Source organism: Eublepharis macularius, chromosome 17 (genome assembly GCF_028583425.1).
Source record: "Eublepharis macularius isolate TG4126 chromosome 17, MPM_Emac_v1.0, whole genome shotgun sequence".
Taxonomy (NCBI): domain Eukaryota; kingdom Metazoa; phylum Chordata; class Lepidosauria; order Squamata; family Eublepharidae; genus Eublepharis; species Eublepharis macularius.
The window spans coordinates 39,462,656-39,480,227 of NC_072806.1; the positions used below are offsets into that span (position 1 = coordinate 39,462,656).

Sequence of the window (17,572 nt, forward strand, 5' to 3'; positions counted from 1 at the left end):
GGGATGGCGGGCGGTGGGGCTGCGGCTCTCCCCTCCCCGTTTCTGCCAAGGTTCCTTTGGGAGGAGGAAATGCCACCGGTGAAGCCTCCCCCAGCCCAAAGCTGCCCCTGGTGGATTTCTGCCCTGCCGAGGCGGGGCAGATCAGGACGCGTGCCTGCGGGGGCCCTGCCGGAGAGAGCACCGCTGGTTGGCGGGCGGGTGGCGGAGAGCCTGGGCAGGGAAAGGGGGATCCGCGGCCCCAGGAGGCTTTGAGGGCCGCTCGTGGAGGGGCCTTGAAAACGGGGTGAGACCAGTTCCAGGCAGGCGGGCCCTGGGCGGCTGTTCTCGGCAGGGACTGAATGGAGCCTCCCTGGCCCAAGGCAGGCTTCCTCTCAGCGTCCGGGGCCGCCTTTGGCTTCTGGGCCTGTGGCGCCTGGCCACGACGAGAGACTGGACCTTGAGCTGGATGTAGGGTTGCCAGCTCCAAGTGGGGAAATGCCTGGAGATCTGGAGGGTGAAACCGGGAGAAACCTGGAGAAAGTGGGGTTTGGGGAGGGAAAGGACCTTGGCATGGCATAATTCCAGAGAGTCCACCGCCCAAAGTAGCCCTTTTCTCCAGGTGAACTGATCTCTGTGGCCTGGAGACCAGTTGTAATTCCGGGAGATCTCCAGCCACTACCTGGAGGCTGGCAACCCTAGCTGGATGGACTGTTCATATAGCTGGGAGGGGAATGGGATGAGTATTAAGAGGGCTTCGTGCCTTTTGCACAGCAAATAGGTGCTGCCTGATGCAGACCAGCCGCTTGCTGCATCCCAGTGCCTGTGTTTAAACGTGGCCTGTGTCCAGGTATACATTTTTGTTGTGTACATAAGCAGCTTTGAGTGCTTGTAAAAAAATTTCTGTGTATGTTAAAAAAAAGTGTGCACGGCTGCCACTGGAGTTGCTGTGGAGTCCAGCAAAGACCCTGCTGGGGCCTGTGGTGCTAATGGCCAGCAACTGGGCTGTGCTACTGGGGCAAATAAATATGTGGGTTGAACCTATAATGAGTACTGGGGAGATAATGAAAGACATTGGCAGGTGGGATGGAAGGAGGTCTTATGATGTCCTGGGCAAGTTCACCTTACAGAAGAGTCGGGGTCATCTTCTTTGGATGCCTCTCGCCTCCTCAGTGAGGTTGTGGAGTCTACATGGAAACTCCTGAGTGAACTCCAACAAGGTATGGTTCAGGTCCGGACTTGCTGTGCTTCAGGAGTGAATAACGTCCATTGTCTTTCTACGGCTCTGTCACGATTTTGGTAGCTGGCTCATGGCTCAAGCAGCAGGCTGCAGAACAGAGAAATGGCTAAATGTCCATACAGTGGCAGAGCACAGACAGTATCTGGAGCTAGCCAGGTAAATTGAATTCGTAGCAGCAGCAGTGCTGGGATTGTGAACTTGCCCCCCCAGGGTGCTGCGTGTGTGTGTGGGGGGGGGCTCATGCGTGCTGAAGTGCACAGGTGCTCTTGCAGTGGTTGCTTGAGCAGTTAACCACTGCATGCTTAGCTGGAGCCCTCAAATAGTTTGTTCAATGTAATCTTGTTACAAGACAGGAAGAGCATTGTAAATCAACACAATTATTATGCTAATTACAGTAATGAAGGGTTTAGCCCTGACGTGCAGCGACATTTTGAAGATCGTTTCATGATGTCTGGTGTAGAGCTGGTTCTCTGTGGGCAGGATGGTGGTGCGGGCAAGAGGCACCCAGGTAGCTCTGTTCCTGGCATAGCTGTGGGTTTTGCCCCCCCCCCCCCCCCCGGAGCCTGGCAGCATCGTGTCTTGGAGTCTGTGCTGTCATGGGAACAACCAGAGGCCTGCCCTTACCTGGGATCATATGGGCAGAGTCTTCACTGGTACAGTCAGTGATGGGACAAGGTAGCCTCAGAGTCAAAGGAAGGGGTCTCCTTTAGCAGCTTTGTTTCTAGCCATCCTTGCCAAAGCAGCTTCCCTGTCAGAATTCTAAATGCTCTTGAACCTGCTTCCTTGGTCACCTGTGGCTAGTAATTCGTTGCCTCCAGGTGACCAGCTAAGAGACCTTTATAAAACTTTTGAGATTTTCTTAGTCCCTTTCTTTGAATGGTTGAAGTATTACTTCCAGACTGGGTGCGTGGGCGTTTGTTTGTTTCACCCTTCTTTGCCTTCCATAATGGCATAGTTAAAACCGCTACGGATACTGGATTGGATTCTACCAGCTTTTCCGCTCAGTCTTTTCGTATTCCCCTCTCACTGCAGCCATCACATGGTTCCTTTGAGGCCTACTGTCAAGGTCCATTCCTCATGCATTCTGCCCTGAGTTCGAGATATTGGAGTACGCTAGTGTCTTGATACTTAGTAGTTTGACCTATTTAACACGCAGGATCCTTTTCTCCTGATGACAGCCTTGGGGGCAGATCAAGGGGACAGAATGGAAGGGGAGCCCTGCTGGTGGACACACGGCCCGTTTCTTGCCCCTCCCCTTGGTTTCTGACACTTAATGGCCTGATGCTTCTGGCGTGAAGGACGCAGCCCTCCTCTGTTGCTTGCATTCAGCGGTTGACTGCCTCTGATCCTGGAGGTTCCATTTAGCTGTTACAGCACGTCGGCTTTCAGATGGACATATCCTGTGTGATTGTGTCTCGTCACCTTTTAATGTCATCTAAGTCGGTTACTGAATCTTGTGATAACAGACTCTGTAGATCAGTGCAAGACCGTGAAAAAGAGATTTCTCTTGTTTGTCCGGAATGTGTGGCCCACTGATTGAGAAGGGTCGCTCTAAGTTTGAGTATAAGGGGGCAAGAAGAAAATAATTATCTTTCTCTACAACCTGCATAAACAACTGCACAGACTTCTGTTAAGTCCCCTTTTCATCTTTTCCCCCCTAAACCAAAAAGGCTCGGATTCTTATTTTCATAGGGAAGGGGACCCAGCTCCATGAAGGTTCTCATACTACCCTGTTCTGCAATATCTGTTTTTAAGATGTAGTAGCCAGAACTCTATTCAGTGATCCAAATGTGGTCCCAGCATCGGTTTTAGGATCAAGCATTGCAATCCTGGCCTTCTGTGTTTAGTCTTTTCTAAAAATTCCAGACAGGAAAATTGCCTTTCACTGCTGCTACCTATTTACATTGAGTTCATGGTTTCGAGCCCATTTCGTGGTTGGTTGGGTTCCTAGCACCCACCTGCTGGTACACTAACAACTCTGGTACATGAACCACTGTACTGTACGAGCTTTCAGTGGTACTACTCCTGTTGTGAAATAAATGCCACAAATGGAACAGGTTCTTTATCCCATGGGATGCAGGGTTCTTATAACAATTCTGAGAATTCAGTCTCCCTCAATCCCTCAGTCAAGGACCTGTCATGGATTATTCATCTGTGATCTTCTGGCATGCTAGTAGTAACCTTTTTATGTCCTAAAGGTTGCTGTAAACATAAGTGGGCTTTATGTTTCTATCATGGGGGCAGCTGGGTTCTTAGACTAATTGGTGAGGTGTAAGGTAAATTGGCTAGAACCACTGCTTTGTGTTGCTCATCCTCTACAGGTGGAGGGGACCCCTGTTCGTAGCTCTTTCCACTGGCAGGCTGCACAGGTCTTTTCCAGAATACCTTCTGCATGCCAGGTTAGGTTATCAGTGCTGCACTGTTGGAAATACAAACTCTGCTGAGGCAATGGGTGTTTCCACTTGAAAACCTAACACAAAGTGTGCACACAAAGTGTCCACTCCAGATGAGGGGGAAGCGGAGGAAGTGCTTCTATTATGTGGGATAGTCTGAGTCAGGCCCATCACGTCATCCTGGAGGGCCGAGGGCCCCCTGAGTTCCTGTTGCTGTTTGGTGATGGCAGTGAGACACTGAATAACTTTGCCTCCTCCAAAGAGCAGTTGGATTTTGCCAGTGGCTCTTGTGCAAATGTGGCAACAAGCTTGCCAACTGGTGTGGGATGTAAAGAGCATATTCTGCCCACTTTAAAAGAACAAAACAGGATGCCAGTTAGTTTCCAGGCACAGATCCAAGTGCTGGGACTCAGATTTATAAAGCCCTAAGCAGCCAAGGCCCAGGGAAACTGCAGAACTGTCTTCTCTTGCATCGACTTGCCTGCTGAGTTTTGATTGGTACCTAAGGTGCCAGGGGCCCTTGCTCTGGGAACTCCAACAGGTGGAGGGAAGAGGTGGAGCCTTTTCAGTAGTGGCACCTTGACTGTGGAACACTGTTCCTGCAGCCTTTCATCCAAGTGTGTCACATCTTGGGTCCAAGCCCTCTGTATTTGCTTGGGCCTTTTGCAAATTGTGCAGTTTGACCTATGCTGTTTATCATGCTGTTGAATTTGATTAGCCACTCTCCCCGAGTTAGTTTGGTGTAGTGGTTAAGAGCACGAGACTCTAATCTGGAGAACCGGGTTTGATTCCCCACTTCTCCACCTGAAGCCAGCTGGGTGACCTTGGGTCAGTCACAGCTCTCTCAGCCCCACCTACCTCACAGGGTGATTGTTGTGGGGATAATAATGACACACTTTATAAACCACTCCTAGTGGGTGTTGTCCTGAAGGGCGGTATGTAAATCGAATGCTGTTGTTATTAGTTGTCTGTGCTGCTGGTTTCTTCAGCTGCTGTTGACTTTTTTTTAATATGGTCAATGGTTTTTGCAGAGTTTTTCATTTAGGTGTTACTGGATGCCACTTGGAACATTCTGTTTGGAGAACTCAGCTCATAAGAATTTGAAATAAATGAAATGCTGCCATGTTGGATGTCACTTGCTGGTGAAGCTGTTTGTCTCTAGTGCCTCTTTTATTCTGCCCTTCCTCCAAGGAGCTGAGGCAGAGTGTTTGGTTCTCCCTCCCCCCATTTTGTCCTCATGATAGCCCTGTGAGATAATAGGAATAAATGCCAATTTTCTGTCTGAAAAGATATATAAATAATACATATTATATATTAACTCCAAAATTACCATGTTTCTTCTTTCTCTCTAAACATTCTTTCCCTACCCTCTAATCTTCAAAAGCACAGATCACCAATTCATTCCATTCTGTCTCTCGCAAAAAGTTTATAATGGAGTTTCAGGTAACCATATATTTATCTAAAGTCTTTTTCCTTATCAAAGATGTAAGTTTAGCCATCTCGGCATAGTCCATCATCTTCTCCAGCCATTCTTCTACTGTTGGTAATATTGTAGGTTTCAATTTTTGAGCATATAACATTCTCGCTGCTGTTATCATATACAAAAAAGTGTGCCATGTGTAACTTCCAACTGTTTGTCAGTCCCAAAAGGAAAGCCTCTGGCTTCATTTGTACATTAATCTTTAAAATCTTCTGGATAATTAAATATATTTGTATCCAATTTTGTTTAGCTTTATTGCACGTCCACCATAGACGATGTCTCTTCCTGCTGTTCACATTTCCAACATCTATTCGAAGCTTTCTTATTTGTTTAACTAATTTCTCTGGTGACATATAAAATGATACATCTTTTTATAAACAATTTCTTTCAGACCCAAATTCAATGTATTATTTTCTTTTCTCTCTCTTTTCTTACCTTGTAGACCAATCATTTGCCTGGTTTATTTGCCAATTCAAAATTTCTCTGTTTAGCTTAGTTCAGTTTCATTTCTGTGTCTTATTGTTAGCATCATAACAACAACAACAACAACAACAATAACATTCAATTTATATACTGCCCTTCTGGACAACTTAACACCCACTCGGAGTGGTTTACAAAGTATGTTATTATTATCCCCACAACAGCAAACACCCTGTGAGGTGAGTGGAGCCGAGAGAGCTCTGAGAGAGAGGAGTGGGGAATCAAACCTGGCTCTCCAGATAAGAGTCCATGTGCTCTTAACCACTACACCAAACTGGATCCCATTGTAGAATTATCTAATGAATCATTTTGTTATTACCAGGAGCAATTTTTAATTCTTCCTCTTTTCTTTTGATCTCTTCCATAATCTTCTGTGCTTTCTCTTGTTTCTTCTTCTTCATGTTAGTATTGTGTTGTATTGAATAACCTGTCATAAAGGCTTTACTTGCATCCCAGACCGTTCAGTATCCTTATTTGCATTAAACTCAAAGAATAGACCCGTGGCAGCTGTCACTTTTCATTTGGCCCTTAGTCTGGCCATCTAACCACTACACCACACTGCCCAATAGAGTTGGAAGCCGAATGGTGAACTAAAAAGGTGCCCTCCATTAACCAGGCAGTCAGTAGATATTCCCCGTCCCATCTTGGTTGTGACTGGAAAAGTGTAATAATCCCTTGAGAAGCCATTGTTTTTCTTTTTTAGTAACAGGATTTTTTTAGGTGATTAGTATCTAATGCTGCAAACAGCAGTTATTACTCATTTGTTCTGAAGATCATGTTTCTTCCTGTAAAGCATCATTTCTTTTACGTAGCTCTTGCATTTCCTCAGCAATGTGCTATGTTTACTTATAAAAGTTAGACACTTTTAGGTTTCCTGGAAGCAAAGATATAGGGTGGAAAATGTATGCTTTATCATTGTTTCATAAAATGAATGGCAATGAATGGATGCCAGTGTCAATATGATATTGAGCAAGCCTGGCAGTTTCAAATATGTAATTCATGTTTTTCGGGTGATTATCCCTGGGAATTGTGTGAGAGAGTACATGCACATCTTATGATTTGGTTTTGGTGGGGTTGGGTGGGGGATAAAACCAGAATATATATAACAATAAATAAAATCTCAGGTTATGAATTCAAAGTCAAACCTTAAATTCTAATTTCATCTCTGACTACAAGTAAAAGCAAAACCAGAATTGTGATCCATATTGCAGAGCACTGTATCATTGGAAGCATTTGCCAAAGACTCTTGGGAACAGAACTGGAGGGCGCAGTCAGGGCTAAGAGGAGGAAAGGAGTCGCACCACTAAGCTTGTTTCCACTTCCCAAACCAGTCGCAAGCATAATTGGTAACAAGTTCGTTGTAGCCGAGTCAGTCCAGAATCCCAAAACAGGCACGCAGGCGACGTCATACTTTTCATTAGGACCAGTCAGATTTACACAGAAGCTCAAAAGCTTGTACTCTGTTTTCTGTCGTTTAGCTTTCTCCTAATAAAAGTTATTAAGTGTAATTAGTGAAGATCCTGGAGAGAAATAAATTGCTCTTGACTCATTGGTAAAGCCACCCTGTAGCAAAAGAGGATGCCTTTCACGTTGTTCTGAATTTACCTCCGTCTGACAGGAAGCTGATGAGTCATGCCAGCGATGCCAAGGGGCCTGGCAGTGAACGCAAGGTGCCCCAGTTTCCTCTCTGGGATGGAGTGAACTTCTGATGAAACAGGTGACTGGTCCGCTGGTAGGGAAATGGCTGTCACCTTCAACGATGTGGCATCGCTCCTGGAGCAAAGCCGAAAGTGATGTCATGACCCGGGGGGCAATGCACCAGGGCATCACACCGTCAGAGCAATGGCAGTTTCCTTGTCCCTGGCCCCCACTTCCTCCCGCTGGTTGCCAGCGCTGGGCTGGCTGTCCTGAGTCTGACTCAGGCAGGCTCATCCGGCAATAAGTTTTGACGGAGTCGCTGCTGGACTTTTGCTGCCACAGACGAACGCAGCTACCCATTTGGGTTTTTATCTTAAATAGTGTAAGAGGAATACGTGCTATATTGTCTTTGAGTTTTTATGGGGGGTGTTCCAGTAAAAACAGTTTCTGCCTAAATGAAAGCACACTTTATTTAGTTGTGTTCTTAATAAAATATTTCAGTGCAAGTATTTGGAATGTTTTTGGGCTCTCGCTAAGTCCAACCCCCTTCTATTTAAGGCATTGGAAAAAATGTCCAACTTTTTGCTGGGAAAACCCACATCCCTGTTGGGAATCACCTGGTTAGCCACTGTGCGGAGCTGGCTGCTGGGATAGACGGGGTTGGGGTCTGGCCCGGTGGGCCTGCTCTGTTTGTAAACAGTTTGCCTTGTTTTAGCCACCAGGGACCAGCAGCGTACAAGGATCTTGTCGGCACCCTCGCCCAGCTGGTGACCCCACCCTTGTGACTTGCCCCCAACCACGGCGGAGTCAGTCAAGCCCACCCTCTGCAGAGTTGTCATCTACCTGCAGAAGGAGATGTCTGGGGACACCTGCCTGACCACCGCCTGCCCCACGCCGGGAGCCAAGCCCAAGAGCTGCAGCTTCAAAGGGGGCGGTCCAGGCAACAAATATGTGCGCCTCAATGTCGGTGGCTCCTTGTACTACACTACGGTGCAGGTGCTGACACGGCACGATACCATGCTGAAGGCCATGTTCAGCGGCCGGATGGAGGTCCTCTCAGACAAGGAAGGTAACTGCCAAGCTGGCAAACATTTTGGGTGTATTTCTGCCCTCCCTCCACATGTGAAACACATCTTGCCTTTGCAATTGTGCACTCAAGGCAGCAAACAAAATGAAAGTTGTAAATGATAATAATTGTGCTTATATACCAGTTTGTTGCAATAACATAGATTAAAACACATTATACTAACCAATACTAAGCTAATACATAGTAATGGCTTGTATTCTGGGTGAACTTTTAAACTTTTCATGAACTGTCTATGCATTTTTTTTAGAGTGTTAGGTAACCAAAACGTGCGCTTTAATCTTTTGACAGCTAATTAAAAATAGTGGACTCCATCTAGATTAATGTTTCTTTATCAGAGACTGATCTAGTATCTTAACTCTTCCTGTCATTTCTCACGGATTTATGGCTTTGTTTTGCAAGTTAGCTATAACGTCATTTTTTGGCTAATTAGAAGGTTATACAATACAAATTAAGAATATTCAATGAAGCATTAAACCAATCCTAGTTTGCTTATGCTATTACGTGAAAAGATCTTAGATATTTGCATATGATAACCTATAAAACATGCTAATCTAGATAACGAGTTAGAGTTCTGATTGGAAGAGATCTCATGAAGATTAGGTGAGATTCTTATCTTTGCAATGTAGGCTATGAAAATCTTAATGCATTTCATAAGAACTTTGATTATTTTTAAACTTAAGTGTTAGGAAATGTTATCAAATTTAATTCTGATTGCCTTTCTGTGTTCTATTTTTGTAGGACTTACCAATAATCATATATTTTTATTCATTAAAAATAGTGTATTTTCAATAAAAGAAATAAACTCTAACAGGTGTCTGAGTACTTTGATTAGAAGTGGCAAAGCAATAAAGAACCTTTTACAAATACTGATAAGCAAACGGTTCAAAGAACAATTTTGCTTGACAGGTCTTGAAGTAATTGCTGAACACTATCCAAAAGAAGAGAGAAATCTTTCCTTTGGAGTAGTGGAAGCTTAGTTCAGACACAGGCAAGAGAGCCTGTTACAACTCTTCTGGACAGATTCCTGCCCCACTCAGAGCAGCTGTTACTATCCCCATAATACAACTGGGGGTAAGAGGAGTGGCTTACCAAGGCCACCTTCTGAGCTGATGGCAGTAGTGGGATTCGAACCAGCAGAGTGCTGATTTGCAGCCTAACCACTATGCTAAATAAACAAATCTGTCTTCTACTGAGTCAGGCCTTTGTGTCCCTGGGCCCAGAATTGTCTGCTCTGACTGGCAGCTGGGCGGGAACAATTTTTCCAGAACCCTGATATCTCTTTGACAGGAGATGCTGGGTATTGAACCTGGAGCCTTCCGCATGCAGAGCACATGCTCTGCCACTGAGCCGTTACAATATGTGTAAACGAACCTATGAAACCTGCTAATACTGAGTCAGACTTGTCAGCCCATCTGAGTTCTGTCTCTACTGACTGGCAGGGGCTGCCCAGAGTCTCTGGCAGAAAAAGGCTCTTCCCCAACGCCTGCAAGCTGCGACCGTCTTTAATTGGAGATGCAGAGGTTGAACATGGGACCTTCTGCATGCAAAGGAGATGTCCTAGCATTGAATCACTGCCCCTGTCCCATCCAAAAAGAGGCTGTACTGAATCAAGACAAAAAGGAAACACGGGAGAGGATTCCTTCCTTTCCTGCTGGCAAGTACCCCTATAGTTGCAATAGCCGGGGTGGCAGATTGGAACCACCCCTTGGCTGAGTCCCTCTGCTCCCGCCCCTCTGTTTAGGAGAGCTGAGAGCCGGTAAGGCGTAGTGGCAGGACCTCCGCCTGCTCCTGGGTCACAGTGCTTCTCCTTTTACGGGACTGCAAAACCCCACCCAGGCATTCCCCTCTCTCCTCCTTCCAGGCCCTCCTGGAAACCCACCATTCTCTGTGAAGCCTTTGGCCACCCCCTCTCCCCCGCAGAAGCACCGCTCCCTGTTCATTCTCCAGCGCTACGTCTTCAGGGCTAATTTTCCTCACAGGGTTTTGCTTGGTAGAAAAGCTGTTATGAGCAGGGATTTCACAGCTGAAACTGTTTCCTGCCTCTTGGGTCAGCCGCAGAGATTATGGGGTCTTACGTAGCATTTGCAGACTGTTGTGCTGTGAACAAACAGGAATTTTCACCCTGAACACATTTTTGCCAGCTGTAAGTCCTTTCCAGTAAAAATCCCAAGCTTGTAAGCGGTACACCAAGTCCGATTAAAGTATTGTGTCTTCTGTTCGTCCGCCAGGCTGGATTCTCATTGATCGTTGCGGGAAGCACTTTGGAACCATTCTCAGTTACCTCCGTGACAACGTGGTTGCGCTGCCCCCAAACCGGCAGGAGATCAAAGAACTGATGGCAGAAGCCAAATATTACCTCATCCAGGGGCTAGTTGACCTGTGCCAGACTGCCCTGCAGGTGAGCGCAAGCCAGCCACAGGGGGGAGGAGGGGGCTCTGCTTTGAAAACGGGAATACGAGCCTTTCTTCTCTCACCCCTCCAGCATGCACGGTTAGAAGGCCCGATGGTGGCACACGGTGGTGGTGGTGGTGGGTAGTCGAGAGCCACCCTGCCCTGCTCATTGGAAAGGGCGCATGTTTGCCACTCTAGCAAAAAGGCCGCTGGGGTAGGGGAACCCTGGACCTGATCCGATAGGGCTCTTTGGCCCATCTTGAGAAAGTCACGGACATATGGGGAGGCTCAGTGCCTTTCTAACCTACGTCCCATCCCAAGTCACGCAGGGGTTGGAGCTACGAAATTAACACACACACCCCCTTTGACACTGATGTTGTGCAATGCCAGGTCCATAAATAATAAGACCCAAACCCTGCAAGATACTTTTGCAGTGGCAAATGTGGACCTGGTATGCGTGACCAAGACCTGGGTGAGGGAGGGTGAAATGGTCGCCTTGGGAGAACTCGGTCCTCCGTCAGTCCCGAACGGGAGGTGGGGGGGGAGGGGTGGCAATCCTTACTCAAGAGGCTTTCTCCTTCAAGCCGCTCCCTGTCCCTGAGATCTCTGGCATTGACTGTGTGGGACTAGTGTGGCGTGCCGAGGAAAGTTTGGCTATCTGCTTGGTGTGCAACTGCCCAGCGCACCAACAGATACCCTGTTGTGCCTGTTGGGGGTAGTGGCGGGGGGGGGGCTTGGAGTGCCCCAGGCTGATTGTGCTGGGGGACTTCAATGTCCACGTTGACGATGATGCCTCAGTTCAGGCTGAGGACCTGGTGTCAGCCATGGCAGCACTAGGACTTTCCCAGTTTGTATCGGCCCCTACACATAAAGCAGGCCACACCCTGGATTTGATCTTTGGGGCGGGGTTGGATGTGGTTCTGGATACAATAGAGCCGGTGCCATGGTCAGACCACTTGGTTTTGAAGGCTCAGTTGGATATGCTGCCACCCCCACAAGGGTGGTGAGCAAATTTATGCTCGCTTGCAGACTTATGGATCCGACTGGCTTCCCGAATGCCCTGCGGGAACCAATGTTCCATGGTAGTTTGTTGGATGAGCTGGTGGAGGACTGGCAACTCCGGCTCTCTGAAGCCATCAATGAAATCGCACCCCGTTGCCCTCTTTGCCCCTGAAACCGCTGAGCCCCGTGGTATACGGAGGAGCTAAGGCAGAAGAAACGGGAGCTAAGATGACTTGAGCACGTGTGGCGGCGATCTCGGGATGAGGAGGCTAGAACATCTGATAGGTCGCTTATGAAATCCTACGAGGTGGCAGTGAAAGCTGTAAAAAAGGATTTTTATGCGGCTTCCATTGCATCAGCTAGCTCACGCCCAGCAAAATTATTTAATGTGGTACATTCACTAGTCTTATCGGGGGGAGACTGCCAAAATTTGAATTCGGACATTAGCTGTGAGGCTTTTGCGAGTTTTTTTGCTGATAAAATCTTGTATTTACTGGCCACAGTTGATACAGTATGTAAACTAGGGGCCCCTTGGCCATCTTCTGGGCCAATATTCAATCATTTCAGCCCACTCTTGGGGGAGGAGGTGGACAGGATCCTGCAGCTAGCGAGGCCCACCACATGCTTCCTGGACCCGTGTCCATCGTGGCCGGTGAAAGCCAGTGTCGATGGGCTATGGGATTCCTTGGAGGTTATCATCAACTCCTCTTTGGGCTCCGGGGTTTTTCCCGGGGCACTAAAGGAGGCAGTGGTGAGGCCCCTCCTAAAGAAACCATCTTTGGATCCCGCCGACCCGGTCAGTTACTGCCCGGTTTCGAACCTCCTGTCTCTGGGTAAGGTGATTGAGTGGGCAGTGGAGAGACAGCTGCAGAGTTTCCTGAAGGATACCTCAGCCCTAGATCCCTTCCAGTCGGGGTTTTACCCAGGACACGGGGTGGAGGTGGATCGGCACTGCTGACATTATTAGTTCTCTCAGCGGCGTTCAATACGGTCGATTACGATCTTTTGACCCACCGCCTCACCGATGTAGGGATATAGAGGACGGCACTGCAGCGGCTTGTCTCTTTTCTGCACGGTTGGGGACAGAGGGTGGCTCTTGGGGAGAATTGTCATCCCGTCACCCGCTTGTATATGGTGTGCCACAGGATGCAGTTCTCTCCCCATTATTGTTTAACATCTATATGTGCCCCCTTGCCCAGCTGGTGCGATGTTTCGGACTTGGGTGTCACCAGTACACTGATGACAGCCAGTTATTCCTATTGATGGACAGCCAGCCTGGCTCGGCCCTGGATGTCCTGGAGCACACTTTCAAAGCTGTGGCTGGATGGCTGAAGCAGAGTCGGCTGAAATTAAATCCCACGAAGATGGAGATCCTGTACTTGAGTCACGGACGCATGGATTCGGGACCCTGGCTTCCTGCCCTCGAGGGGGTAGTGCTTACACCGTCCCCAAGAGTCAGGAGCCTGGGGGTGATCCTAGATGCCTCCTTGAAGATGGAGGCTCAAGTTGCCACGGTTGCCAGGTCTTCTTTTTTCCATCTCCGACAGGCCAGGCAGCTTGCCCCCTATCTGCCGACCCGCGACTTAACTACGGTGATTCAGGCAAGGGTCACCTCTAGACTTGACTACTGTAACGCACTCTATGCAGGGCTTCCCTTGAGTCTGATCCAGCGGTTACAGCTGATCCAAAATGCAGCCGCACGTGTCATCACTGGAGTGCCCAGTAGTGCACATATAACACCAGTACTGCGCGAGCTGCATTGGTTGCCAGTGGAGTACCGGATCAGATTCAAGGTTCTGGTATTGACCTATGAAGCCCTATGCGGATTGGGACCTGCGTATCTTCAGGACTGCCTCTCCCCATTTATGCCCCAGAGGATACTCCAATCTGGAGACAAACAGCTATTAATGGTCCCGGGGAGGCCCTCCTAGCATTGACCAGAGCCAGGGCCTTTTCGGTCCTGGCTCCAACCTGGTGGAACACTCTGTCAAATGAGACCAGGGCCCAGCAGGATTTGTTAATCCTTCTGCCAGCCCTGTAAGATGGAGCTGTTCCACCAGGCGTATGGTTGACACTGGGTAGGCCCCCTGCCAGCTGAATAGAATTAGAATGGGGCCCTCCCTATCAGAGCATCCACCTCCAAAGCCTTTCCATTTAAGAAGTTTTTCAGTGACGGTTAGATGAAGGATCCAATTACATACTTTGTGCCGTTGAAATTTTGTATCTGTAATTTTACATTTTTTAATGTATTTATTGTGTGTTTAAATTGAGAAACTCTGAATTTTTAACGTTATGAATGTAATCCGCCCTGAGCCTGCTGGTGCCGGGAGGGCGAAATAGAAATAGAAATAAATAAATAAATAAAATCTTGCAGAGGCTTTCAAATAGAGATTTCTAAGTTTGTCTCTCCTGTAGCCAAAACGAGTATGATTTCCACACAACATCTTAACTACTACATTTAGAGCCGACAGTCTGTGCTTGAAGTTTCAATGACCCAAAGACTCAACGAGGATTTATATTATTATGTATGCAACCAGAGAATGTGGGTAGAGACATTAGACATTTAGACTCCTCTGATATTAGAATTTAGAGTCACTCAATCAATTGACAGTCAGTGCAGTGTGGTTGGTTGGAATAAAATGGGGAAGGGGGGCCCACATCTGCCGCTCTGAGCTCCTTAGAGAACGGGTGAGATAAAAATGTGCTAGAGGAGTAGACAGAAGAAGGTGATGAATGTAAGATTCAAAAGTAGTTTGTTATTTACCCAACACAGACATCATGGAGTTTGCTGCCCCAGGAAGAGTCGATGGCTGCTTGGAGTTTTTTCATATTTTCTATAATGTAACCTTGTCTGCCCTCCTCTGCTCTGATAAGTAAATGGAGCTTCCGAGCTCGGAAGCAGTCGGCTTCTGAATAGCAGGGTCAGTAGATGAGACGGGGCTCGCCTTCATGGGCTTCCTGGAAGCATCTGATCGACGTGGGGTACAATCAGCTGCATTAGATGGGCCTGCGGGTGGTCCCGCAGGGTGTCTCATGTTCTCTGTACGTGTGGTTCTCTTCCACAGGACAAGAAGGATTCCTATAAGCCAGTCTGCAACATCCCTGTCATCACATCCCCCAAGGAAGAAGAAAGGCTCATAGAATCCTCCATGAAGGTGAGGAGAGGGGAGAAAGATGCTTCCTTGAACGTCTGCTTTGTCAGAGTTTGGGGAATCGTGGCTTGGGGGGCAGCGGACGGAAGAGGCAAGAAGGCGCCCTTCCCTTTGCGTCCTGCGCTTCTACTGTGGGATGAGTTTACACCAAGCAAAATTTCCTAGTTGCATACTTCTCATAAGCCATTCTGCTACGCCCGCTCCTTCTTCATAGTGTGGGGCTTTCCGAGAGCCAGTATAGTGTAGTGGTTAGAATGTCGGGTGGGGACTAGTTGAAATCCTGCCCAGCGATGAATCTCACTTGTTGAATGCACTCCCTTTGTTAACTTTCAGCCTACTCTACCTCACAGGGTTGTCGTGAGGATAAAATGAAGGAGAGAAGACTTGCATGTGCCACTTTGCAATCCTTGCTAGAAGGGTGGGACACAAGTCCCGTTGATCTTGCTCGGGGTGCCTGCTCTTTCCCTGCTGGGCAGCTCACCTTTGACAGAGGGTGGCAGAGAGCAGCTGTTACTGTCTGTGTGAAATGAGGAACTGCAGCCCAGTTTGCTCCAGTTGGTGGAGGCAGCCTTTCCCAGCACTCCCTGGGCCACCATCTAGGCATCTTGTGTTTGTACGGATGCCAGGGATTTGGGTAGGGATTTGACCCCATTGTGCCCCAAGGCTTCCAGGGTTGGGATAAGCAGCCTGCACAGGGGTAGCCCATCCATCTGGCTTCCTACCCTTTCTGTGGCCTGAAGTGCTGCAAAAAAAGCTCTGGCACCTGGGCATATGGAGTAAGGCTTGCTGAGTGTGTGCGGTACTTGTAAATTTCCTGCCTTGGGCAGCGGGTTAGACGAGATGACCCTAGAGGTACCTTCCAACCCTATGATTCTGTGAAAAAAGCTCTGGCACCTGGTTCTGCCAAATGTATAAGGTGGCCGTAAGAGTGCATAAAAACTGCTGTACTGGATCAGGTGCACATCCATGCAACCTCCAGCAGCGGCAGCTGGATGCCTGTCTAGGATGCTGACAGGCAGGTTGCAGTGGAGATGCCAGCCCCTCTGCTTGGCAGTCTCTGCATGGGGGTCGTGGTGCCTCTGAGTTTGGGGTTTGCCACGGTGCTGTTCTCCTATTCCAAACTGATGCTTACTTTCTCTTTCTAGCCTGTGGTAAAGCTGCTCTACAACCGAAGTAATAACAAATACTCCTACACAAGGTAAGGCCCACGTTCCAAGTTCACACAATCCTGGCGACTGGTGCCAAGGACACAGCATGAGAGCCAGTACTGCATGCACTTTGCCTGTGGAAGGGCCTGGGTTCAAATCCCCTGCATCTTTAGCTTTAAAAAAAAACATCTGGGAAAGACCTTGCAGAGCTGCCACCGCCAGAGTAGACAGGATGAGCTAGACGGGGACCACCTTTGATCTGACGCGGTGTAAGGCAAGTACGTAGAATCCCAAAGTTTCAGATTTGGCCCTTAGAGAATATATCTCGGCTCTTTATAACATGCATGCAGATTTGCTAAACGTTCCTCAAATGTCTACATTTTTGTGGTGTAGTAGTAAGAGCATTGGTCGAGGCTCTAGGAGCCCCAGGTTTGAATTCCCACTCCGTCATGATAGCTTCTTGTGGGTGACCTTGGTCCAATCACCCTCTCATAACAACAACAACAACATTAAATTTATATACCGCCCTTCAGGACAACTTAATGCCCACTCAGAGAAGTTTACAAAGTGTGTTATTATTATCCTCACAACAATCACCCTGTGAGGTGGGTGGGGCTGAGAGAGCTCTGAGAGAGCTGTGACTGACCCAGGTTCACCCAGCTGGCTTCAAGCGGAGGAGGGAGGGGGGAATCAAACCCGGCTCTCCAGATTAGAGTCCTGCATCTCTTAACCACTACACCAAACTGACTCTTGACCTAACCTACCTCGTAGAGTGGTTGTGAGGGTAAAACAGAGGAGAGGAGAATGATGTACGCTTCTTTGTGTCCACATTGGGGAGAAAAGCAGGGTCCATATATTGAATAATTAAATAATTGTAATGTTTGATCTTCGTAAGGTTTGGATATAGAGAGGTGAGTAAAGTACTTGGTTTGGTAGAATGCGAAAGACCAATCAGATGTATTTATTTACTTGATTTATACCCTGCCTTTCTTCCCAGTGGGGGGCCAGAGTCACTTACTTTGGTCTCTTTACTTCCATTTTATCCTCAAACAAGGTAGATGTGAGGTAGATGAGGATGAGTGTGTGACTCACCCAAGATCACCCAGCAAGCGTCTAGGGAAGAGAGGGGATTCTTATCTAGTGTGACACTTTAACCACTACACTGCACCCTTAGAGAGATGGCGTGGAGGAAATCACCAGTAGGAGTCAGGAAGGAGGGGGGTGAACCCCTTCACCCAGCTAGGATCAGGAGTGGAGCAGGTGGCAATGCCTGCCCCCCAGCATCACCCGGCCGGGATCAGGAGCGGAGCAGATGGCAATGCTCACCCCCTCGCCTTCACCCTGCTGTGATCAGGTGCGGAGTATGTGGCAATGCCTTCCCCACCGCCTTCAACCAGCCAGGATCAGAAGTGGAGCAGGTGGCAGTGCCCACTCCCTGACTTCACCTAGCTGGGATCAGGAGTGGAGAAGGTGGCAATGCCCTCCCCCCTTCACCAAGCTGGAATCAGGAGTGGAACAGGTGGCAGTGCCCACCCCCGCCTTCACACAGCTGTGATCAGGCACAGAGCAGTTGGCAATGCCTGCC

General features: G+C 48.2%; 1 protein-coding gene across 3 annotated transcripts in view; it reads left to right on the top strand.

The window, feature by feature from the left end:
* The window catches only part of TNFAIP1 (TNF alpha induced protein 1), a 36,067-nt gene that overhangs the window by 361 nt on the left and 18,134 nt on the right, over positions 1 to 17,572 (top strand). The window contains exons 1-6 of one of the 3 annotated variants that reach the window (XM_055001177.1): positions 546 to 1,372; positions 7,188 to 7,286; positions 7,923 to 8,276; positions 10,523 to 10,692; positions 14,753 to 14,842; positions 15,985 to 16,037. In XM_055001177.1, coding sequence (XP_054857152.1) covers positions 8,063 to 8,276; positions 10,523 to 10,692; positions 14,753 to 14,842; positions 15,985 to 16,037 — 527 coding nt within the window. In that variant the 5' untranslated portion in view covers positions 546 to 1,372; positions 7,188 to 7,286; positions 7,923 to 8,062. Of the gene's footprint in view, positions 1 to 545; positions 1,373 to 7,187; positions 7,287 to 7,922; positions 8,277 to 10,522; positions 10,693 to 14,752; positions 14,843 to 15,984; positions 16,038 to 17,572 lie in introns of those variants that run through there. The other 2 variants (XM_055001176.1, XM_055001178.1) reach the window with 2 other exon arrangements.